Raw genomic sequence first — 27,336 nt, forward strand, 5'->3', positions numbered from 1 at the left:
TAAGATACTTAGGATGAAATATTTACAATTAAATAATTTTCACTGTGATTTATACGTGTGTTTCTTCTAATTATGAACGCACCACAGGTTTCGTTATTTTAAAAAAAAAAATGTATACAAGACAGTGTTCAAAACAGTTTTAGCTTACGGATCTGAGAGCTGGGTCAGAAGTAAAACACCTGACCAAAGACTAGAGACTGCAGATATGAGAGTCCTGGAAAGGATTAGGGGCATGAATAGATGCTATCAATGGCAGTATCACATTAAAAATGTGGATATTAGGCATCAAAATTGACAAGGTTATCTGACACATATTGAAGAATATGTTTGAAGATAAGGATTAAGGTTTATAGCCAGTTGCTGCTCTTTCGGTTGTGGTAGTTTGTTTGGTGCAAGGATTGTCAAATGTATCAGATTGATAGTCAGCTGGAACCGGTCATTGATATAATGATTGAGGGACCCAGCATTAGTTACATAGTTAAAATGTAACTAATATAATGTGTGTCTAGTGCAAAAGCTGGCAACCGACTTGCAGAAGTCATGGAAAAGACCTAGTGATGAAAGCTTACTTAATAAGCCAATATCATATTAAAAACGAGGATATTCCTCTGTTAATGCATTCCAGTATCCAGGAATGCATTTACAGAGCTAATCTCAGGTGGTAAACATACCACCTAAACATAGTTTAAGTTATATCACTTAAACAGAATAGACAAGGAAAGATTAACAAAACAAGTGCTGATTGGCAGGAAAACAACCCAGAGGAAGACCGAGATATAGGTGGGATATGGTACAAAGTGCCTTAGATGATAGAAATATAAGATCTGATAATGTTGGGGTCTTGACAAGTAACAGAGTGATTTGGAGGAAAATTGTAGATAAGGAGTTAGTAGTGATGCAAATTTTTCATGTAGTACTATCACATCCTGTACACCCCTTGAGGGTATATGGCAGTAATTTGAAGATGATGATGAGATTTTGTTTTCAAAGCGTTGTAATTGATCTTCATCAGGTTTGGTAATATTGCATGTCTCTGCACCATATAATAAAACTGGTCTAATTAGCATTCTGTAGATGTTTATTTTCGATTCATATGACAGATTTCTAGACAAGAGGAGGTGCTGAAGTAAAAAATATGATTTATTACCTGTTTGGATTCTCATCTTTATTTCTACTTGGATCTTATTATCTTTAGTTATTATAGAACCTAGATATTTAAAATATATTAATTTTTTCAAAATCATATCAATAAACTGAATAGTTGATGGCTTATTGAGATCATTATCTCTAGATACTTTTAAATATTTTGTTTTATTTTGACTAATATTAAGACCTATTTTTTTTGGAAGAGGTTTTAAGGTTTAGAAAAGTTTCAGTTATATCATTTGCACTTTATCCTATTATATCAATATTGTCTGCACATTCCAGGAATGATGCAGAGCATGATACAGAACTTTTAGTTGTTTCTCATATAACTTCTTCCAAAGCTATGTTGAATAATATAGGTGATATCACATCTCCTTGTTTTAAACCTGTGGAGATGTTGAATGGCACTGATAATGTTGTTAGCGAGGACTCTACATTGATTTTCCTGTACACATTTTCTTTATCATCATCAAATTCCTGCCATGTATCCTCAAGGGGTGTACAAGATATGATAGTACTACATGAAAAATTTACATCATTATTAACTTCCTATCTACAATTTTCCTCCAAATCAGTCTGTTACTTGTCAAGACTCCAACATTATCAGATCTTACATTTCTATCATCTAAGGTACTTTTTACCGTATCAATCCACCTATATCTTGGTCTTCCTGCCAACCTGGTAGAAAAGACTTGTTTTGGTAATCTTTCCTCACCCATTCTATTTAAGTGACCATACCACCTGAGATTAGCTCTGCTAACACATTCCTGGATGCTGACAATATCAAGTTCTTTCCTAATATCCTCATTTTTAATATGATATTGCCATTGATGCCATCTGTTCATGCCTCTAATCTTTCTCAGGACTCTCATATCTGCAGTCTCTAGTCAAGTGTTTTACTTCTGACCCAGCTCTCAGATCCATAAGTTAATATTGGCTTGAATACAGCTAATTTAGTGTTCTGACTAATTTCTCTCTTATTCCATACGAATTTATTCAATTGACTTCCTACCATACCAGCTTTGTTGATTCTATTGTCTATTTCCATATTTAATTTACCCATCTTCACTAAAAATCGTGCCTAAGTAGCTGAAATGTTTTACTTGTTCCACAGGTTCTCCATTCACAACGCAGTTTACATTTTCAATGATTCTGTTTAACCAGTCTAATTAATTTATTTGGTATTCCAAATTCCTTTAAGATTTTCCATAGACTTTCTCGATGTATGCTATTATATGCTTTTTGGATTCAATGAAGATATTGCAACTTTCTTTATTGTATTCCCAATTATTCTCTAGAATTTGTCTCAAGGTAAAAAGATGATCATTGGTTGAACAAATTCTTCTGAATCCTGGCTGATATTCTCCGAGAATCTCTTCTGCATATGGCATAATTCTTTTCAGAATAATATCAGACAGGATTTTGTAACTAGTATTTAAAAGTGAGATGTCTCTGTAGTTTTTCACATTTTCTTTTATCACTTTTTTTTTTTTTTTTTTTGATGGAGATTATTATTATTTCCAGTCTTCTGGCATTGTTTCATTTTTCCATATGAGTTTAATTAGTGTGAACAGCCATTAGGAAAAGGAAAACCACAGGACGTCCTCTTAAACGATGACTTCTAAGGCCAGAACAGGCCATGCTAGGCCTAAATCCTGAATACGCATGATGATGATGATGAACAGTTTGTCAGTTAATTCTTTTCCTCCATATTTAATTTGCACAGATGTCATTTTATGAAATCCTACAGCTATATTATTTTTTTAAGAGTTTTAATGCTTGTTTCTATTTCATTAAATTATTACTATTACTATTATTACGGGCAACTCCAGGGAGTCATTAGACTCATCGAGGGAGGCCCCAAATCATATTCATCACAACTATTCGACATTCATACAGTATCTATCATACCTCGCCTTAAACTCATTCACTGTCACAGCATCCACCACAGACTCAGGGAGCGCATTCCACTCATTCACTACTCTAAAAGTAAAGAACCCAGCTCTAACACCTTTACTAACCAAACTTTTGCCCACTTTCCATGGATGTCCCCTAGTCCTCCCACAACCAGCCCTGTTCTCAAAAATATCTTCTGAATTAATTTTATAGAAACCCTTCAGTAATTTGAATGTCTCAATCATATCTCCCCTCCTCCACCTATCAACCAATTTTTGCAACCCACAAATCATCAACCTGTTCTCATAAGGTTCATTCCACAGACCTGCTATCATCTTGGTCACTCGCCTCTGGATCCTCTCCAACTACTCCCCATCAAGAAGAAACCTAGGTGACCAAATCTGAGCACAGTAGTCGAGATGGGGTCTTATCAAGGCTCGATACAGAGGAACAATAACCTGCTTGTCTCTGCTTGTCAACGTATTCTTCAGCAACCAAGTGACTTGATGAGCTGATTTGGCCACTTTTGCAATGTGTCCCCTAAATTTCAATTCCTTATCCACCAACACTCCTAAATCTCGTGCCTCATCAATTTCCTGGAGCACAGTTACACCAATGCAGTAAACTGCCGCCAATCTTTTCACCCCAAAATGCATAACCTTACATTTTGCCACATTAAATTGACATCCATTCTCCTTAGCCCAGACCTCCAATCTATCCAAATCATCCTGCAAAATTTTGACGTCATCTGCATTCACTATTGCCCTACCCAACTTTGCATCATCCGCAAACAAATGAACTGTTCCTCTCAGATGCTTTCCTATATCATTTATGAACAAATTAAACAGCAGTGGTCCATGAACAGATCCTTGTGGCACACCACTAGTCACAGGCCGTCTTGTGGACTCTACTCCTGAGTAAACCACTCTCTGATATCTCTCCGTCAACCACCCTCCTATCCATCTCACCAACCCTATGTCCATTCCCATATGCTGCAATTTACTGATTAGAATTCCATGTGGTATCCTGTCAAAGGCCTTAGCAAGGTCCAGTAGAATCACTGTAAACCCATTACCCTTATCCAGTTCAGCCATCACTGTGTTATAATACATGAGCAAGTTACTGAGGCATGACCTACCCTTCACAAAACCATGCTGTCCCCGATACAGTATCCCATTTTCTTCTATCCAATCTTGTATTTTCCTCTTGACTATTTTCTCTAAGACCTTGATAATGATTCCTGTTATGCTGATTGGCTGGTAATTTTCAACAGCAGCCTTGGAACCACCTTTGTGCAGTGGAACTATTTTCCCCTCTTTCCACCCCCTTGGGACTGACCCAGTCCTGAGGCTCAAATTAAACAAAATGGTCAAGGGCACTGACAATTCTTTGGCCGCTTCAAGTACGACACGAGCTGGTATACCATCCAATCCCACAGATGTATTGACATTGAGGTTCTGTAATAGACTAGTTACCTCTACTTCATTCATCACAATTCCAGTATAAGCTGTTGGTTCTTCCATTCCTGCAAAGTCACCACCTGGATGATATACTCTTGCAAAGTGCTCACTCAGTAATTCCACAATATCGACTGATTCGGTTACCTCCCTACCCTCAGCATTTTTTAAGATCATTCTACCATGAGCATTTTTCCTTTTACTTGCAACATATTGAAAAAACTGTTTGGGTTCTCTTTAGCCTGCGTGGCCAATTTCCTTTCGTAATCTGCTTTTGCTTTTCTTACCACCCTTGTTACCATCCTGGCCTGAGCTTTATACTGTTCCTGCGCCTGATGGTCACCCTTCTCCTTAAATTCCCTCCACAATTGTTTCTTTTTTTGCAGCTCTAGCTTAATAGTGTTATTCATCCATTTAACCCCTACTTGATTTATTATTCGGACTCTTGGTATACAGTCAACCATTGCCTCCTGCAAACAGTTCTTAACCACCTCCCATGGACTATCAATATCCAGCCCTTGCAGTTTTACATGCCATGGCATTGAGCCAAGCACACACCTAAGCTTGTCATACTTACCAGCCCGGTAATTCCACATGAATTTTGTTCTTGATGATAGCACATTGCATTTAAGTTTAAAGTATTCCTTGGGAGCTTTACGGCTAATCATGGGCAATTATTTAATATTTTTTATCATTATTATTATTTTAATGTCAAACCCTTCCATAAAAAACTGGTAACCTATAGTACATTTATTACTGTGAGTAACCTAAGGATTATATAAGCTGGGTGCCCTGCTACAGAGACCAAACATGCAACTTTTTAACCTGCCCCAGACATGATGGCTCTTTGACTTCTGGTAAGTAGCATAAATTCTGGGTAAGAATGTTAATTGGGATTTTGGCAGTTTAGCAACTGTAATAATAATAAAAGACAATAATTTGTCCTTTAGTATTATTAATTATTGCAGTTCTTGACTGACAGTCTATCTTTAGTTTATTTATACCTTGAAAAAAATTTCCTTGGATTTTTATATGTATTCTCTTTTTCAATTTTATCAATTAATTCTTTTAAATAGTGTTTTTTTTTATTGTCTAATAATTTGTTTGATTCACTACTAGCAAATCTATAGTTTTGATAGTTATTGTTATCCTGTTGGTTCTGAAGCCATTTAAGCTTAGCTTCTTTTTTTTTTTTCATTTCTGTTGCTTCTTTGCATCTATTGTTAAACCATTTATTATAGTATGAAATATTTTGAAATCCTAAAACTTTTTCAGATGCTTTGTTTATACAACACTTAATTCCATTCCATAGAGTATCAATATTTTCAGTTTCTTCCATGTTATTAAGCTCTGCTTTTATTTCATTAGAGTAATTTAATCTTATGTTATTGTTTTTCGGATTATGAATACTGAGTTTAGGATATTTTTTTTTATTTTTATTGAAATAGTTTTTGTTAAGTTTTATTTTCATTACTGATCCTACCAAATAATGATCTGAATCACAATCAGCATCTCCATAACTTCTAACAGTTTGAATGCTGCTTCTAAATCTTCTTTCTATTAAAATATGGTCAATTTGGTTGCGAGTTATTCAGAAATGTCGAATAACTCATAAGTATATTTTGAAAGTTGCAGCACCCCCCCCCCCACGATTTCAAGCCACTAGCCACCACTGTTAGAGACAATCGGAAATAATAGCCTACGTGACACTTCAAATGATAATGGTCTAAGGTTCATAAATTTAGCATTGATAAAGGGGGGGGGTGCTGCAACTTTCAAAATATACATACATACTGTAAGTACAATGTATACGTGTCTGGATAAAATATCAAAATTATGGAAAAAAATTTTTAAAAATTATATTTGAAAAAATATTGTTTATTATTGATAAAATGATATAGTTTGGTATAATTCAAAATTACTTAAAAATAAAATAAATTCTTCTTGTTTTGTTTCATGAAAAAATATTGTTTATTATCGATAAAATTATTGAAGGAATGTATTTACAATTTTTGGACATTACAATTAAATTCTTTAATTGTAATGTCCAAATATTTAAAGAGACGGAGTAAACACGATAAGCACTACGAACACTCTACTACTGGTGCAAACTGCATATACGAGGCGATATCAAAACATTTCAAGACTAGTTTTGTAATATGCCAACAGGTGGCAGCATAAGGTTGCGCACACAGTCACAGGGAGCAAGCACTGACCTTCATTAGTCAGTGTGCCAAAAGACATCGAGTGTGTTGGGAGCTGTGCAACTGGTGATATTCTGACCACATACGTTACCACGTCTGCGATTTCATCATGGACACCAAGTTAGAACAAAGAGCGAACATGAAATTATGCGTGAAACTGGGCAAATCTGCCACAAAGACGTTTAACATGATTTGGCAAGTTTATGGAAATGCTGCAATGAGTCGTTCGAAGTGTTTTGAATGGCATGCGCACTTCAAGAGCGGAAGAATATCACTGGAAAATGATGAGAGATCAGGAAGACCTTCAACGAGCTCAACCCCCCCCCACCAAAATGTCGAAACAATTTGGCAACTTATGCATGAGGATCGTCAGAGAACACTCTACAACATTGCTGCCATTGTCAGTGTGTCATATGGAACAGTCCAGGCAATCCTCACGTGTGATTTCAACATGTGCCGTGCTGCTGCCAAGTTCGTACCCAGGCTGCTGACCGAGGAGCAGAAGGAACACCACGTCGAAGTCTGCCAAGAACTCTGTCAGCATGCCATGGATGACCCTTCCTTCATGTTGAGGATCATTACAGTGACGAAATTTGGGTGTATAGGTATGACCACGAAGCAATAGTCTTCACAGTGGAAGAGCCCATCATCTCCACGACCGAAAAAGGCAAGGCAGGTCCGCAGCTCGACCAAGCGTGTGTCATCGTCTTTTTCGACATTCATGGCATTATGCATCGAGAATTCGTCCCCAAGGACCAGACTGTCAATAGTGAATTCTACTGCCATGTTTTAAGGCATCTGAGGGAGGACATTCGACAAAAGAGAGCAGATCTGTGGCCCGTGAAAAACTGGATGCTCCACGACGACAATGCACCCTGCCACCGAGCTCTCCTCAGATGCGAGGTTCTGGCAGGAAACAACATGATCTCACTTCTGCACCCACCCTACTAGCCGGATTTGGCTCCTGCGGATTTCACCCTCTTCCCAAAGATGAAGATCCAGCTCAAAGGTCGCCGTCTTGACACCACTGTGGAGATCCAGCGCAAATCACAGAATGACATGCTTTGAAAAGAAGACTTCCAGGACACATTCCAGAAGTCACAGGAACGCTGAGTGCTGTATTGCTATGCAAGGGGGCTATTTTAAGAAAGATTTCTTCTCTTCCTATTGTTGCATTAAGGTCTCTTGAAAGTATAATTATGTTATTATTTGGTATTTCATCAATTATTCCTTCCAGAGTATCATAGAATTCATCTTTGTTATCATGATCAGTTTCCTCTGTGGGTGCATGTGCATTAATTAAGGTTATTTTAAAGTCTTTCACTGAGTCTTTCATTGATGGCCTCAAAACTTATGAGTGAGTCCCACAGCCTTCTTTGTATCATAAATCCTGTTCCTAGTTCAAGTCTTCCTGTGATATTTCCAGCATATTTCAACAAATAATCACCTAATTTACGTTCACCACTATCAAGCCCATCTAGTTTTCTGAATTGCCACTATATCCATTTTATATTTCTGAAGTTCATCACATAGATTTTGCAGTGCACCTGTTTTATATAAGCTTTAGACATTCCACATTCCAAATAATAATCCTTTATTCCATGCCACAGGTCGAGTTCCATCTTGTACAGTGCGATTGATATTGAGGCTTATTTGGTGCTTGGTTCCTAACAAGTAAGGTTTTTACAAGATGAGGTTGTTGGCCTCATGCTCAACCTCCCACCTGGAGGAACAGGGTGTCTCTTAGTCTGGACCCTCACCTTTGACCAGTCTGGTTTGGGAGGTCCTACTGGTAGCATAGCTACCACCGACATTACTATAGAATAACATGTATGCCACAGTTTAATAAATTTATAATGTAAATATTTTGTCTTAAGTATCGTAGGACATCATCAGTACAAACAACAAGGAATTGAATAAGAAAACAGTTGAGTACATACTTAAATTGGAATCCCTCTCGGTATACAGTCATGTTCATGAATTAAAACTACCACATCTTCCACAAAAACTTCCACGTCTTGTCCAGCTTCGTGAATGGTACTAGAAAATGGGAGCTAGCTGGATTGTGGATGCTGAGGATGTCTAAGAAGATGACTTCATTATTTGGATAGCTGGATTTTAGAAGGTCAAACTTCATGGAGAGGAAAGTGAAGAGAGCTAAGAGTGCTTTTCAGTTTGCAGACGGGTATATTTCCTTGCCCCATTTAGCAGATGAATGTTGCTAAATGGGGCAAGGATTCCTAGAGCCAGAGAATGTTAAAACAGGGGATTCTAAATTAGCTGCTCTCTGGCAAGCTGTGACAGATCTCATAAAGGCACACACCACCTTTGTGACAAATAGAATCATGTGTAATTTGAACATTGAAGGTGTGGTTAGCATATCTGTAATTTGAGTTTCTGTCAAATATAAGATATCTGGTCTAGATTACTATAAATGATATGTCATTTATGATGGTAAATTCAATGTGAAAGTGAGTTATGTATATTATGTTTGGATTTGCTTTTTTGTTGGGATTAATTTTTGAGGAAGATTTATTTCAGTCATGATGTTGCTGTTAACATTTGTATGTTTTGTTTTGGGTTCAGGATTAGTGGGAGGGAGAGAGAGAGAGAGATGGGATCTTGGACATGTCAGACATAGATAGTGACTCATACGTAGAGCAATCAGTCTCGTTACCATAATGTGGGGCCTCAATAGTGCTTCCCACATATCACTACTCAAACTCCCTTTCCAGGCCAATCACAATTTGGCAGAGCATGTGGTAGCAGGATTACGCACCACTAACCAGGAAGCTCTCTAACTTGTTGCTGACAAGTAAGGCCCACTATCTGTTGTCTAGTCAGTGCACAAGTCTGCACATTTCGAGTTTCTTGGAGATGAAGTGGTAGACTGGATCCAGAGATTAGTGACCAAGAAGGGGATAGGTCTGTGGAAGATTCTCAATAAGGACAGATAAAAAATTTTAGATTTAAAAAAAAAAAGGGGGGGGGGATATGATAGAAACCCTTAATTTGTTAAAAGGATTTTATATGACTAGGTATGACAGAGAAAATGTTTAATGTTGAGAGCACATAACTTTTTTTTGGCTGTGTATAATAAAATGCTATGTGCATTATGGGAAGGGCCACAACCCAGAGCAGTTTCAACCTTTATTGAGGTATCATCAGTTGGAGCCAGACCCAGAATGGATACCAAGGTGGAAGTCATGTGTTGATTAATTTTAATGGTATACATGAAAACACAGGCTGATAAGAAAATAACTATTTATTAACTTCTTGCTGATATTTTGCTGGTATTTTATACAGCATCTTCAGAGTACAAAAACAGTCTGTCACAGTACGTGAGACAACAACAATCCAGTATAACAATGGGAGTAGTTTGAACAATTGTAATTACTAAATCACTTAAGGAATTGACAACATAGATATGAATATAAATTAAATTACACTTGAATAAATATTTCCAATATTTTGGCAATGTCACGTTGCCATCTTCAAAAGGAACTTACAAAAAAGGCACGTGCATGTAGGCACTACAGCACAGTAACTGAGAAAGAAGTGATGAAGCTATTGTTCTCCTAAAAGACCTGATGGTGCCTCCTAGCAGGTTAAATAGGTGTTCTTGGCTGTTGGGCTGAAGGTCTGCTAATGTAAGCCTCCCAAATTTGGGGCAGTCTCATACAACAAAATTTGTTGAGGTTTGGGGAGTTTCTTAGGGCTGAGGCTGATTCCATAAATAGTCTTTCGAATTTGTATTTGCTACGGTGTATTACTGTAGCTTTCTTCCACCGTATTCTGTGTCGTGTATCCAGAGCATGGTCTGCCAGACCAGAATGGCTGTACTTGTGAAAACGGATATAGTCCTAGTGTTCCTAAATTCTGATATTCACTGTCCTGCCTGTTTGGCCAAAGTAAGACAGTTTACAGCTGCAAGGGACCTGGTATACACCAGGTAGGTCAAGAGGAAGTGGTTGGTCTTTAGTGGAGCGGATAAGGGATGCCAATTTTCTGTATGGTCTGTAACAGGAGGTCAAGTCATGTTTTTTTAAGATTTTGGTAATTTTTTCTAGTAATGCATAACCAACGTATAAGCCTGTCTACGAGAATTACCATCATCCACAGAGATGCGATCGCACGGAAGGCCTGCCAATATGGTAAAATGAAGTTGTCTAGACAATTAAATCGTCTAACTTTCCTAAAATGCTGCCGGGATAATCAGGTAATCCCAAATTGTGTAAAATTCAGGCATCGTTTTGTTTCACAAAAAGCTCTCCGTATCTATGACCACGCAGATATGCTTTGCTTCGGGAAAAAATCACCACCACGCTGGGATAATCAGGTAATCCCAAATTGTGTAAAATTCACGCACCGTTTTGTTTCCCAAAAAGCTCTCTGTATCTATAACCACGCCAGATATGCTTTGCTTCGGGAACAAATCGCCGTCACTAACAAAGCTATTCGAGCTTTTATGCACTTTAAATCACGAGCTTTGGTCAATTTTACATGACGTCTCCTGTACCGCAGCAAACAAAGAATTTGAAAAAATATGAGGTCGACATATGAAAAAATTTGAAAAATTAAAAAAGAACTCGACCGTCAATCCAAAACTTCCTACCAACACCATACTCAACCTTTCTTCAGTCACCCTGAAGCACTCAACGCACTTTCACGTCGGCCACAACTTCGGCATTGCTCCCAGAAAAATACCTAGTGAGGATATCATGATCCTGATCGAATGCGGAATCTGCCACCTTCCAAATCAAATCGTCAACAGTGTAAGACTGGATGTAGCTTGTGTCCTCTCCAAAGCAAGACCACCAAAAAGCAACATATCCAACAAGGAATATAAAGCTCTGCAAGAAATGAGGAATAATAAAGAAATAGTTATCACCAAAGCGGATAAGGAAAATGCAACTGTAGTACTTAACCAAAAGGACTATACAGGTAAGCTTAATGCTCTTCTATCAGATCGGGCTACGTACCTCCCTATCGAATACAATCCCACCAACTCACAAATCAGAAAACTTCACAGGCTCCTCAAGAAAGTCACTTCTTGGCCTGTAGAAGTTACCAACAGATTAAAGCCGTTTAACTCTATACCCACCCCCCATATTTATGGACTCCCAAAAATACATAAAGAAAATATGCCATTACGTTCCATAGTGCATGGCATTGATTCCTCCACATACAAATTAGCTAAACATTTGGCCAAAGCGCTCACACACTATACTGGCAACACACCATCACACATAAAAAACTCAGCCCATTTCAAAGCCAGCATAGAAAACCTTACACTCCAACATACTGACAGAATGGTCAGCTTTGACGTCTCCTCCTTATTCACAAATGTCCCACTCAAGGAAACTTTAGAGCTAAATTTTCTCAAGATATCTCAGCCCTATTTCAGTTCACAATGAACTCAGGCTATTTCATTTGGCAGGGAAAATTCTACAAACAAATAGAGGGGACAGCCATGGGTTCACCACTCTCCCCACCCTTGGCCAATTTCTTTATGGAGACCTTTGAAGAAAAAGCCTTAGCCTCTTCCCCACAAAAACCAACCATATGGCTTCACTACGTTGATGATGTGTTCGCTATTTGGCCACATGGCTCTGATACACTCCTCTCCTTCTTTTAACACACTTAAACAACCAACACCCCAGAATCAAGTTCACCCTGGAAAAAGAGGAAAACAACAGCCTCCCTTTCCTAGACACACTAGTCACCTGCCAGCCTGATAGAACCTTGATTTTTTTCCCTCAGTTTATAGAAAACCCACCCATACAGGCAGGTACATTCACTAATAATTCCCCCCCCACACACACACACAACAATATGGAGTTGTGAAAACACTATACAACAGGGCTAAACTAATCTGTTCTAACGACATGGACCTAAACACTGAACTAAATCATATCCTCAACACTTTCTCAGCCAATGGCTACCCCCCCCCCAAAAAAAAAAAATCCAAAAAATATTGAAACCTACAAACCACAACCCTCTCCCTCTCCACAACTAGGATTACTCTAAATCCATCACCATTCCTACATCCGAGGCACCTCGGAAAAAATTACCAAAATCTTAAAAAAACATGACTTGACCTCCTGTTACAGACCATACAAAAAATTGGCATCCCTTATCCGCTCCACTAAAGACCAACCACTTCCCCTAGACCTACCTGGTGTATACCAGGTCCTTTTCAGCTGTAAACTGTCTTACTTTGGCCAAACAGACAGGACAGCAAATATCAGAATTTCGGAACACAAGGACTACATCCGTTATCACAAATACAGCCATTCTGGTCTGGCAGACCATGCTCTGGATACATGCCACAGAATACGGTGAAAGAAAGCTACAGTAATACACCGTAGCAAATACAAATTTGAAAGACTATTTATGAAATCAGCCTCAGCCCTAAGAAACTCCCCAAACCTCAACAAATTTGGTTGTATGAGATTGCCCCAAATTTGGGAGGCTTACATCAGCAGACCTTCAGCCCAATGGCCAAGAACACCTACTTAGCCTGCTAGGGGGCACCATCAGGACTTTTAGGAGAACAATAGCTTCATCACTTCTTTTTCAGTTACCGTGTTGTAGTGCCTATGTGCACGTGCCTTTTTTTTTGTAAGTTCCTTTTGAAGATGGCAACGTGACATTGCCAAAATATTGGAAATATTTATTAAAGTGTAATTTAATTTATATTTGTATCTACGTTGTCAATTCCTTAAGTGATTTAGTAATGCATAACCAACATATAAGCCTGTCTACGAGAAAGAACAATTGTAATGTACAACATAAAGACTAAAGTCTTAATTCCCTACACTGAGAGGAAAAAATAAAAATAGGGAAAGAAAGCAGGTATTAATCAGGTCTTAAGATGACTGTCTCCCAAATCTTTGGAAAATTTATACAGCCATACTGATTGAGGTTTGGAGTATGTTTCAAGGCTTCTGTTGATTCCAAGAAATCTCTCTGACTTATAAAAGCTTCTATGCAACACTTTTGTTTTTTCTCAATTGATCCTGTGTGCAAGGGTATCTAAAGCATGGTCTGCTAGAACTGACTTGCCATAGCAATATTGCCAGATGTATATTTTATGTTCACTGAGGTGAACACACAGTTCTTCCTGTCTGTCCATAGTAAGCTTGATCACATGAACAGGGCACTTCAGAGACTCCTGGATGTGATAAAGGAGAGATTTTGTCTCCTCAGGTGAATGGATGAGAGTTGCCAATTTCACATACAGTTTAAATATGATGTGTATTGATATTTATTAAGTACTCTAGATATCTTTTCAGATGTGCCTTTAATGTATGGGATGGTGACAGTTTTGTTGTAGTCTTCTGTGGTAGACAGTGGGGGGGGGGATATTCCATAATACAAAGTATGTATTCCATACCTTAGTATTCCATAATGCAAAGCACACACCCTTTTGGGTGTGTGTGCTTTGCATTATGGAATACTAAGGTAACTGATATGAGGTAATTAGCCTCTATATACAAGTAGCCTAGTTGTAAAAATACTTTACACATAAACTTTGCTTACACTCACTCGAATAAAATGTTAAATTAAACCAAGAATATAATCTCTTATCATCTTTAATTTTTAGAAATTTTTTATCACATTGATACTGGGGGAGGAAGAAAAGGAGTCATCTCTAGAAGACTGTTAGTAAGGTCTTCAGGACTTCATTTTTTTGTGTAAAGAATGGTGGATGAGTGAAATGTGCTGACAGAGTCTGGTGTGAGTACTTTGTCTGTGAATGAGTTTAAGGATTGGTGAAACAGGTATTATGTGGTACTGGGAAACAAAATGAGCAAATTGAGAAAGATGAACAATGGGCTCCTGAAGGGCTCAGTATTACCACCAATCTTATTCAACTTATATACATCTGATCTACTGACAACTAGGTCAAAAAAATTTGCTTGTGCTGATGATATAGTCCTCGCCACCCAACACAAGAACATTGAAGTAACTGAAAATATTCTCACAAATGACCTTAGAACTATTGGGGAATACTTTCATAAATGGAGACTAACACCAAACCTAAATAAGACCAAGGTTAGCTCTTTTCACCTAAACACCAAATTAAGAAATAGGAAATTTCAGGTCAGCTTTAACAACATAATGCTGCGGCACCAAGATATCCCTAAATATCTGGATGTTACCTTGGATAGCACACTATCTTTCAGAAGACATCTGGAGAATATCTCTTTAAAGATCAGAACCCATAATCATATCATATAAAAACTGTGTGGTTCTACATGGGGTTCTTCTGCTACACTGTGGCAGAATATTGTTCACCAACATGGCTAAACAGTCCTCATATCAAGAAAATCGACATGCAAATAAATGCAGTAATGATGACAATAACGGGTTGTGTCAAATTCACTCTCCTTTACTGGCTTCCAACTTTGAGCAATATTGCACTACTGAACCTGTGCAGACAAGATGCTCTAATGAAAGTACAAAAAAATAAACAGCAATTCCCTGATACCAATACATGAAGACCTTCCATATATAAGTATAAATCATTTTAAATCCTGACGGTCTCCACCAATACTGGTGAAGAACTAGTAAATAGCAATTTCAATGTTAATTCAAAATGGCTAGAAACTTGGAAAGAAAAATCGCCACCAGACTTAAACAAGTATATCCTTCCCGACCAAAATCCGAAAGGGATTGAGCTTCCACATCATCTATGGAAAAGCTTAAATAGGATACACACAGGTCATGGTATCTGCACAGACAGCTTACACAAGTGGAGAAGATCACCCATCCCAATGTGACTGTGGGGGCCTTAAACCAAACCAAACCATCCAGCACAAGAGCTTGCCCTGGTGACCTGAGAGACTTTTTTGAGGCAGATCCTTCAACTCTTGAATGGCTATCTGAACTAGACTTAAAATTTTAGTGACTTTTTTTACCTGATATTTGTATATGTGCATTACTTGTCTCATTTTTATTATCTGCACAAATATATATGTATGTATTTTGATGCCATGTGTGTTTATTATGCCATATGCTAAATAAATAAATAATAACAGGTATTATGTGGATAGTCTTGGCCTTTTCCATATAACTTTGTGGAAATTTAAATCTGAATTAGCATGTATTTAGGTTTTGCTTAAAAGCTACTAACAACTTAAGTATACATAATATAACAGACTAATGAAATACATTTACATATCATACTTACGAATGCATTTACTTCCATCTCCACTGGTAACATAACCTCTACAACAGACATTTATGATTCTAGTGTTCACTTTTGTTTTGGTTTCATAACCCACTTTGTATGCTATTCTGTAAATAAAATGCAAAACAACAATATAGAGCTAGAATTCTTAAAATAGTTCTGCTGATGATGCGCAATGGAATGACTAATTTAATTTGGAATATAACCCTCATATATAGGATTTGTTTTCAGAAATAACACTCCTCTATATAAGTATTAGTGATTAGAATTTCTAAGGCTTAACTGTAGTTGGCAACCATAATAACAATAAACATTGCAAATGAGTTACATTAATTAATAGTTAATCTCAAAGAAGTCAAAGTACAAAATACTAGAAAGAAGAAATGGCTTCAATGCAAAATTCCTTGCACACATTCTTTCTCAGCAAAAAACTAATGAAATTTCAGAACTGTCAAAATGGGCAACAGATTTATGTTTTGTAGTTCCCTCAGTACCGACTCACCCTTAGCTTAGAAAGGCAAAAGTCTGTATGCAGTCTAGGATGAGAACTTCTATTAAGGCTTTTCTATTGAAGGTGAATTAGCCAGTGTCATACAGAGGTGGCATTTTTTTTTCCCACTGGAAACTCAGGTTTTTAACCTTGCAACACAGATGAACCAGCCAGAGAATATTCACCATCAACAAACATGGCAGACTATGAGATAGGATCACTGCTCTATCATAGCATTCATTATGTTTTTACGACAGCAAGTTATTTGGTCATAGCATGCTGCTAAGTATCATGTTTTAAGATCAGAAGAAAGGATACAAATAAAGATGTCTTCCATTTCTATATTTTCAATTGCTTTTTTAGCTTTGCATTTGCAATGAAGATAAGTTGACTGCATGTCAGCTGACCACACAGCTTTTTGAAAAATTAATAAACAGAAGATATGGCCATGATGTCTCTTTATCTATATACACATATACACTGTCTAGAAAGAAGTCAACAGACACCATAGTGTGAGGAACAAACAGCCATGGCACCCACCTTAATAAGATAAAGAACCGCCTTTCACTACAGTGACTACAGCAATCCTAAGGGGCATAGTTTTCACTAGTGAACGTGAAAACTATGCCCCTTCAATAGGCATTTTGGCCCATTCATTTCACAAGTGTGCAGTAATACATGAGGTCCTGGACTGATGTAGGGGCCATCTTTTAACCTCACTCAACACTCCAGTTGATCCCACAGATGCTCACAATAGATTTCAGATCAGGGCTCTGTGGAGCCAGTCAAGTGTGATGCCATTCATGTTCACAAACCATGTATTGACAACAGCAGCAGACTTATGACACTGTATTGTTTTGCTGAAAGAGACGATAGTCAGTTCCACAGAAATGGAGCATTAGGAATGGAAAAATGGAGCAATGCATTGTCCAGAATGTTCGGATACCTCTCAGGGTTCAATGTTAACACAAACAGAGGTCCGAGGCCAAACCAGGAAAAACAAAACCATACCATCACGCTGCCACCTCCAAATTTCATAGTTAAGGTAATGCACTCTCATAAGAGAACATCCATCAGGCATCTGCCACACCCACACTTGTCCATCTGCTTGGTAGAAGGTATAGCATGATTCATAACACAGCTTTCCAAGCTTCCATGTCACACTGTATACACTCTTGGCACCACTGAAGACACTGCTCCATGTTAAAGTAATGTGGGAGTTGCATACTGCAGTCCTACTATGAAAACTCATGTTGTGAGCCTCAGTTTTTGTGACAGATTTGTGTTCTAGTCAATGCCCAGAACTCCACATGCAATGTATCAGCCAACGAATGGCTTTGTTTTTTACATATTGTCCGTAGTAGCATCTTACAATCATATTCAGTGAGTGTGATGAGTTGTCTACTGAGGGTAAGCTCTTGCAGATAGGCCTGCAAACATGGCATCTTATCATAACACCTCTTTCAAACTCCATCAGTTTCCTTATCACGGCCATTTGACCCAGACTCAATTGCACTGACTTAGACGCATCATATTCTTCTGATTTATGCCAGGTACAAACATGTGACTTGTAACATGGCACAATACACCTTGCCCATGGGGGGGGGGGGGGGTCTGTTGACTTCTTTCCAAGCTGAGTGAGTGAGTGTTTGTGTGTGTAATTTTTTTATGCACAGCTATGCAATTATTCTTGATGACATTCTGAAAGAACTAGAGGATTAATGCTATAACCACCAAACTGTTCTAAAATGATGGAGACGTACAGAACCTCTCCACACATACCCACATATTTTCCTGTAAAAGGAGATAAATTATAAGTTATATAAATATGATAATTTATTTAAATATGTTGTTTTTTTATGTTGGATATTACCAATAAAAGCATTTAAAGCATCCGAATGTTAAAAGTAATTCATTCTAAAAGCTTTTCGTGTAAATTTGTCTTTTTTATTCACCAACAATGCAAAGCCTTCAAATGAAATGTTAGGATATAAAGAAACTTATCACTGTATCAATGCATGATTCCTCTTTATAAATGCCTAAGAACAGCCAATGTGCAATGGTTAAATATGACAACATTGTGAATAAAAAAAAGAACTATAAATAATGAATGTTACTAAGTCACTCCTCTTTATTAAACAAATGCAGATAATGCATTTTATTTTTTTTGTTTGTTTTCAGCGAGGATTTTGTACATTACTCAATAACCATATAGTTCAGTAGCAAGAAATTCATACCTTGTTTTTCCTCACTTATTCAGTTTAACCAATCTTACAAAGAAAGGTCAGAAAATACACTCGAGCTTTTCAAAATGTGAATAGTTTCCTTCTTTCCCATCCACTGCCTATACCCTACATTAATGTGCTTTAGGTTCTGTCACCTCTCATGTGGACTCATGATTTATACTGATACATACTATATTTTTTGCCTTATAAGACCCTGGTGTACTGGATGCTTCACATTTTTCATGTTGAATTTTTGGGAAAAAAAATTAAAAATTCTTCTCAGCATAATATGCAAAAATTATGCATCAAATTTTTTCATGTAAATATCCATTTTTTTTATTTTAATACATGTATCATCCATTTATTAAATATAAAAAAAAAATATTCTTAAAAAATAATAATACAAATGAAATAATTTTTATAAATTTCATTAATCTTCTTTTCAAATCTTTATTCATCTTCACTCTCAAAATTTTCTGAATTTAATTCTTCATCAGAAACCGAGTCATCACTGTCTTTGAAATAATAAGTTCATCCTCCGTACAGTCAAGAGAATTACTATTGCCACAAATGAATAAAGTAAACTGTAATTGTTTACTACACATAAATATTGTATTTGCCTGAAAAAAACAACTTTTTGTTTGTTAATTTGCATAATTACACTTATGTAAAAGTGCATTTTTTGTTCCCAAATAAATTTATTCAAAATAATTATGACAGAGATAATTTATAAATTAATTGCAAATGTCCAAGTTTTAAAAAATTCACCATTTGTTCTAAATTAACTTTTGTGTATTCATAATTCTAGTAAATAACTTTACAGAATGAATTCTTATACATGATTTTTCTATAGAGAAAAAACATTTATATTACAATATTTCATCATTAAATTCCTGACACATACCCTCAAGGAGTGTACAGGATATGATAGTACTATATGAAAAACACTGTTAATAACTATCTACAATTTTCCTCCAAATCAATCTGTTACCTATCAAGACACCAACAATATCAGATCCTATATTTATATCCTCTAAGACACTTTTTATTGTAACAAACCACACATACCTTGATCTTCCTCTGGGTCTTTTTCAGAGAAGACTTGTTTTGCTAATCTTTCCTCTCCCATTCTTTTTAAGTGACCATACCACCTGAGATTAGCTCTGCTAACATATTCCTGGATGCTAACAATGCCAAGTTCTTTCCTAATATCCACATTTTTCACATGATATTGCCATTGATGCCAACTGTGCATGCTCCCCTAATCTTTCTCAGGACTTTCAGTCTCTAGTATTTTGTCAAGTGTTTTATTTCTAACCCAGCTCTCAGATGGGTTAGAAATAATAACCAATGTTATTATTTCTAACCCATCATATTCCATACAAATTTATACAGTTGATTTCCTACCATACCAGCTTTGCTGATTCTGTTGTCTATTTCCATATTCAATTTACCATCTTCACTAAAAATTGTGCTTAAGTAGCTGAAATATTTTACTTGTTCTATAGATTCTCTTCACAATGCAGTTAATATTTTTAATAGTTCTGCCTATTTTTATTCTCTTTGACTTGTTTTTGCTGACCTTCATACCATATCTATTACAACAGTTATTCAATTTATTAAGAGAATCTTGCAGACTTCTAGCGGATTTATTTGAAAGTATAACATCATCTGCATAAAGAGCTGAGATCAACATCTCCAATTTTGATATCAGGTTTAATACCATTTCCATTTTAACAATTATGGACTTTACAACTGTGTTATAAATATTTTAATTTCCCGATGATTGAGACTGCCTGTCATTCAAGAAGATTAGCCTCATATTTAGTGTTGAATACTATGGCTACCCCTTGTTTTCCTTCATTGTCATTGCCTGAATATAACATTTTGTATTTATTGCTCAGAAAAATCTCGCCAGTTTTTGTCTTTTGTGTTTCAGTCACCCCTATTATGTTGATCTGGTATTTATCCAATTCCAATTGCAGTAGCTGACTTTTCGCTGTTCGCCCTGGTTCCCTGGCGAAAACAATGTTGGGCTTGTTTAACTGGGCGATGCCCCAGCTGGCATGAAATTCTGTCATGTTGTACCATCATTTTATATTTTGGTTTAAGCCAGTAAGAATACAATTTGGTCATCTAAATTCCAAATTGTCAGCCCATCCTTGTTCATTCAGTATCCAGGTAGATACCTAACAGGGTGCACTATGAGAAGGTGATTATTGGACATTGGGTAAGAAGCCCTGGTCAGGTCTCTACATTCCTTTAAAGGCTATGTGGAGGTCTCTCAGTTATACAGCTTAAGCACCACCTTAATGTCATCTGCAATACTTTGAGCTGAAGCACTCCCCCATTCTACTTCAGAATCACTGGAACAATTATGGAAAAAAATGGCTAAGCACTGTGAGTAACAAGTAACTAAAGCAATATTAATAATGTTATTCTCATAATTATTTTTGATGTTGAACAGGTGCAACAATTCTTCTTCATCTGGTGACAGATTGAGCCCCCTTTGCACAATCTGCTCTAAATGGTTCTATTTCATAGAACCATTTAGAGCAGATTGTGCAAAGTTCTTGAACATAGCAATGAAGTTGGGGAATTTGCCTCTTTCTTTTAAGGATCTGAGCCAACTTTTCCTTGGTCTTCTGGGTAAATGTTGTTTTTCTGTTTTTCTATTTAGTACGATGTTTCAAAGTCTGATGAGGAGGCATTCTCTGGACAGGGCTAAACCATTAGAGCTGTTGCTGAAAAATAATGTCTGTGAGGATATCTGGTAGTTGATATCCTACTTTACTCGTTCTGTGGTTTTATGTTGAGTCCAATGTGTTTTGTTTATTTTTCTTAGGCACTTCCCCTCAAATGCACTTATTTTCAGTAGTTCCTTCTTAGTGAGTTGCCACAACTCACTTCCATATGTTGCTGTAGTGACAATCATGGCTTTGAATAGTTTGATTTTAAGATGTTTCAAGAGTTTGTTATTGTTCCATATTTTGTTTAATTAATTCATGTTCAACCATCCAATGTTAATTCTGTGTTTTATTGTTTCAGTGCTGGTTAAATTGTGTGCAATGGTACTTCCTAAGTAGACAAAGAATTTTACTTGTTCTAGGGTTTGGTTCTCCAGGGTTATTGAGATATTTTCAACTTCTCTTCCTATTTTCATCATTTTGGTCTTACTGCTGTTGATCCTCATTCCAAAGCTTTTACATGCTTCATTTAAAAGATGGCCTGCTTTTTTCTAATTGTAGCTTGAATACTGCCAGGATTACTATATCATCTGCATATTTGATGTGGTTGATCATTTTTTTTCAGGTAGTTCAGTATTCAGTTGTTCAGTATTCAGGTAGATACCTAACAGGATACACCAAAAGAAGGTGAGAACTGGTCATTGGGTCAGAAGCCCTAGTCAGTTCTCTGCATTCCTTTAAAGGCTATGTGGAGGTCTCCTCTCAGTTATACAGCTTTGACCCTTAAGCACCACCTTAATGTCATCTGCAGTACTTTGAGCTGAAGCACCCCCCCCTGAATCCCCCTCAGAATTACTGTAACAATTATGAAACAAACTGTCATGTATCAGCTAAGCACTCAGAGTAACAAGTAACTAAAGCAATATTAATAATATCATTCTCATAATTATTTTTAATGTTGAACTGATGCAACAATTCTTCTTCATCTCATCCATCTGGTGATAGGGTTGAGCCCTATCACCAGATGGCAAACAAACTTGTGTGAATGACGATAACATGGCGAGAGTGAATAATAGTGAAAGAACGATCCAATATTTGAAAGCTGAGTTGATGAAAATGAGGCAAGAGATGAAGCGAATGCAGAGTGAAACTAAGAGAATTGTAGATATGTATGAAAGAGTGAAGAAGAAGAAAAATTAAATGAAGATGATGTTGGGTATGAAAGAGGTAACAAAAGACTCACAAGTGGGATTGTATGGGGATTCGAATATTAGGGGTGTGGTAAACAAGAAAATGCATAACAGAGTGATTGAGGTATTAGATATGAGGAGTAAGTGAACAAAATAGTTGGTAGGAGGAACAAAGACCTGACTAAGAACAAGGAGAATGTAAGAATGGATATCAGGAGGTTGTTGAGAATGGCAAAAGATAATGTGATAGGAAAGGTAGTGTGTTGCCCAGGTATGCACTGATGAGATGAGGCAGAGAGCATGGAAAATGATATGTTAGTGGAAATGTGTGAAGAGAAAGGAGTGCAGTTTGTTAACATGTGGAATGAGTTTCAAGGACAAATTGAACTGCAAAAGAGTGATGGACTGCATTTGATTGGTTTTGGTGTGAGTCATTAGAGAGACTGTTGCTGCTAGAAGGGAGAGTAATGTGAATAAGTGGGAGAGTAAGGAAGAAGAGATTGAAGTGGTGCTTATGAATGGGGAAACTGGGTAGCATGAATATAGAGAACGAGTGTGCAAGACAAACAGGAAAATGGGGAGACTCAGGGTGGACAGAGTCCACCCTGAGTCTCCCCGTTAAGTCTCCTCATGAGTAAGGTTGATGATCAAAAAGGAAGTGAATGTATATGTGTGTAGAGAATAAGATGGCCTGGGATGTAGGGAGAACAGTTGAAGGTTCCGGGATTGGTAAGGAGAAAAAGAAATGGCTCGAGGAAAGCATGAAGAAATCAGAGTGAAACTTGTTATACATCTAGGAATGAGTTGCTATGTTTGTATGCAAATGCTAGAAGTATCAGAAACAATGGAAACAAAATGGCTGTATCGATTTGAGTTCGTTCACCCAAAAATTTCAGGAATAAGTGAGACATGGTTAGATGAGGATGACATCCTGACAGGAATAGAGATAGAAGGGCATGATGTTTTTCATGAATATATATAGAGGGTAAAAAAGAAGGTGGAGTGCATTTGATAACAGAAAAAGAGTTATGTCCATATAAGATAAAGATGCAAGGAGAAAATAGTGATAGTGGATTTGAGGCAGTATGGTGTGAGACAGAGGTGCATAGAATGAAATACTTAGTTGTCAGGAGTATTTAACTAAGTATTTCATAGAATGAAATACTTAGTTATAGACCTGATAATGTGAAGGAGATAATAAAATATAGAAGCAAATTATCCAAGCAAATAGGGAACGGGTGATTGTTATGGACAATTTTAATTATGGCAATATAGATTGGGATGACAACATAGCAACCAGAAGTAAAGAAAATGAATTTGAGTTTTTGAAGGAATAATTACCTCAAACAGTATGTAACAGATGGTACACAAGGATTGAGGATCTTGGATTTGATCATCTCGTCAGAGGATGTATCATTACAAATGAGGTATCCAATCTCTTTCCAGTTCCTCAAAGGGACCATAAAGTGATTACCTGAGTGGTTATGTGAGGACTTCTGTGAGGAATGTTATATGGGAAACTACAAGTCTGTTGATTATGAGAAGCTCAGAAGACAGTTTACAGCCGTAGCATGAAATGAGGAGTTGGATGGAAAGGGATACAATGCTGCTTGGGTGCTATTTAAGAACTATGTAGTAGAAGCAATGTCTAAATGTATTCCAATGGTCATCAGGTTAAATAAGATAGGTGTGAAATGGAGGGGAAAAAAAAAGATTAAGCATGCATTACAGAGAAAGAAGGCATTATAGAACCAACATAAGATGACTGGTAATAATCAATTTCATGAAGAGTACAAAGAACAAGCAAGAAGAGTGACTTGGTTAGTAGGAGAAGAAAAGGGGCAGTATGAGCAGCAGTTATGAAGAAAAAAAAAAAAATTTCCTAAGAGTTCTTTCAATATGTAACAGCAAAAAAAAAAAGAAAGAAAGAAAAAAAAAAAGAATGATCATGGGAGGATGGCATTAACTGAAGAAAATGGTATAACAACAACTCTACAGAGGATATAGTTGCTATGTTTAATGAGCAGTTTATAAAAGGTCCTTCATGTGTGAACATGACATCATAGAGAGTTTGAGAGCAGTGGATAATGAGGAAGAGAAATGGATTGTGAGTAAACAAGAGGTATATGATGTTGAAAGTTTATTTTTCACTTGGTTAGGGTATAATAAAATTAGTTTAATCCTTTATATCCAAGTGTGAGCAAACAAAGTTTGTGCCTGAAAGTATCTTCAGGACTGGGGTAAGGTGATACAACACCATGGCAACTCGTTGCAAAGGTGGAGCAAGCTACCAACACTCCTATCTCAGTATCTCCTATAATGCAAAACACATCTCCTTGCGGATATGTCTAATGTTATGCATTAAGGGAAGGGCCACTACCCAGACTAGTTTCGACCTTTATTGAGGTCTCTTCAGTGGGAGCCAGGCCCAAGTGGAGATACCAGGCAGAAGCATTTGCAGGTCATCTCTACCATTTGGCAAATCCTATAAGTAGAGATGACCTGCAAATGCTTCTGCCTGGTATCTAAACTTGGGCCTGGCTCCCACTGAAGAGACCTCAATAAAGGTCGAAACTAGTCTGGGTAGTGGCCATTCCCTTAATGCATAACATTAGACATATCCGCAAGGAGATGTGTTTTGCATTATAGGAGATACTGAGATAGGAGTGTTGGTAGCTTGCTTCACCTTTGCAACGAGTTGCCCTGGTGTTGTACCACCTTACTCCAGTCCTGAAGATACTTTCAGGCGCAAACTTTGTTTGCTCACACTTGGATATAAAGGATTAAACTAATTTTATTATAGGTATATGATGAACTGAGCAAACTTAGTGTGAATAAGGCTGTGGGACTTGATACATCACCACATATTTTGAAGGAATAGGTCAGGGAGTTGACATCTGCTTTGCATATTTGTTTTATGAGTTTGCATATATGAGTTTTACGGTGGGTCAAGTTCCAAAGGAGTGGAAGGTACAATTGTACCACTTCATAAGGGAGGTGACAGAACTCTAGAATCTGCGTTAATCTGTGTGTCAGGTGTGTCAGGTGTTGTGGTTAAAGTGTTGGAGAGGCTAGTGAGAACCAGGTCCCAGAACTGGACTGACAAAAATTGTATTATTTTTGATGGACAGCATGGATTTGCTAAAGGCACATCATGCATTAATAATCTACTTACTTATTACAATAAGGTGATGGACAAAGGAGATGGATACATAGTTGTATACTTAGATTTTGAAAAGACATTTGATAGATTACCAAATGATAAGTTGATAGTTAATTTAGAGCAGATGGGGTTGGACATTAGACTAGTGCATTGGATTGGAGATTGGCTATCTGACAGGTATCAGCAAGTTGTGTATGGGGAGTGGGGGCAAATCCTCGCTAGCAATGTGCTTTAGGGGTGTGTTTTAGGGCCATTCCTATTTAACCTGTATGTTAATGATATAATGGGAAGGATCTGATTGAGAATATTCAGTTTTTTGCAGATGATGCAAAGTTGGGAAGAACTATGAGAAGTAGGACTGATGTTGTGGTCTTACAAGAAGACTTGAATAGATTGAGTGAATGAGCACAGGAGTGGGGATTCAAGTTCACTGTTGCAAAATGTAAAGTTTTAAAATTTGGAAAACAAAGATGGTATGCAGAATTTACTTCCAGTGGGGATATAGTGTTGGATTTGGAGGAAATTACATATCCTGGGGTGATGGTCGATAGAGATCTAAAACTTAGAGGACACACAGTTAAGTCCATTTTTCTTTTACTTATTAACTGTCTTCATCTATTTTCTCCTAACTTCTACTTTCAAGACACTACCTAGGTTTCTATTAATATCTGAGTTATTGTTCCCCATAATATCCCTAGTATTTGTATTTAACTGCGCCCTTTGGGATAATTAGTTTAAGATATTTTATACATAAACAGAGAAAAGAACTCAAACATCTGAAAGTATAACTATTGCAGTCGTGACACTATATCTTGTTACTCAACATTAATTCCTTAAATCTCCCGTTTCTTAACATTAGTTCCCCGCGTGGTTAGGCTCGAATGTTTCTAAGCGGTGCATTGGATTAGCATTATCAGACAACTTTCTTTTCCATTAAACAAAAGGTTTATTATTCCCCTAAGCATGGTATATATCAAATTATTCAACTATATTACTCACACACCAAAAATCATCTTTCAATACAAGTAGCTGGGCCATGATTCGACAAAAGTTACTATGATCATGCCACCACAAAATTTCATACAAAACATGAACACATTTAACATGGAAAGATTAGATCCCCACACATTAATAGAATATTTAACTTCAAGTGCACTAACAAAGTCATTAACTACTCTAGCACAAACTTATGACAATTCCGATTCTCTACACATCACACTAGGCATTCAAATTCCTCAATCTACTTGATTACTCAATTTACACTAATCAAATTCAACATTAACAAAACCATTTACTTCATTAACACACAACTATGTCATTAACTTTCCCTTTACAATATAGTAGGCACTCATGATTCTTAGGATAACTAATTATTCACAAATTATCAACACTAGCTAACTTATGTTTTACACTCTTTATCAAATTCTAAAGTCCTATTATATTTTCTCCCTAATCACTTTAACAGTTCTGTATTATGACAATGGTACCTATCACAAACAATTTCTTGTTAACATAAGACAAAATTCACATTACCTTTCTTTAGCTTCGCTTACGGGCCTTTACCTTCTACTGAACGGACTTGCTTGTATAACTTCTTGCAATTCAGGGCTTTATGAACATATGCGCCGTTGGCTATACTATCCGAAACGAGGACATCGATATCTTCACAGTTTCCTATG

General features: G+C 37.0%; 1 protein-coding gene across 2 annotated transcripts in view; it reads right to left on the minus strand.

Moving 5' to 3' along the window:
• LOC150093796 (uncharacterized) overlaps positions 1–27,336 on the minus strand; it is a 544,781-nt gene that overhangs the window by 424,951 nt on the left and 92,494 nt on the right. For both annotated transcript variants that reach the window (XM_090413179.1, XM_090413180.1), the window contains exon 4: positions 15,903–16,009. In XM_090413179.1, the coding sequence (XP_090269305.1) occupies positions 15,903–16,009 (107 nt within the window). The remainder of the gene's footprint in view (positions 1–15,902; positions 16,010–27,336) is intronic.

The sequence above is a fragment of the Typopeltis vanoorti genome, chromosome 23 (assembly GCF_054136105.1).
Source record: "Typopeltis vanoorti isolate ZY-2024b chromosome 23, IOZ_Tvanoo_1.0, whole genome shotgun sequence".
Classification (NCBI taxonomy): Eukaryota; Metazoa; Arthropoda; class Arachnida; order Uropygi; family Thelyphonidae; genus Typopeltis; species Typopeltis vanoorti.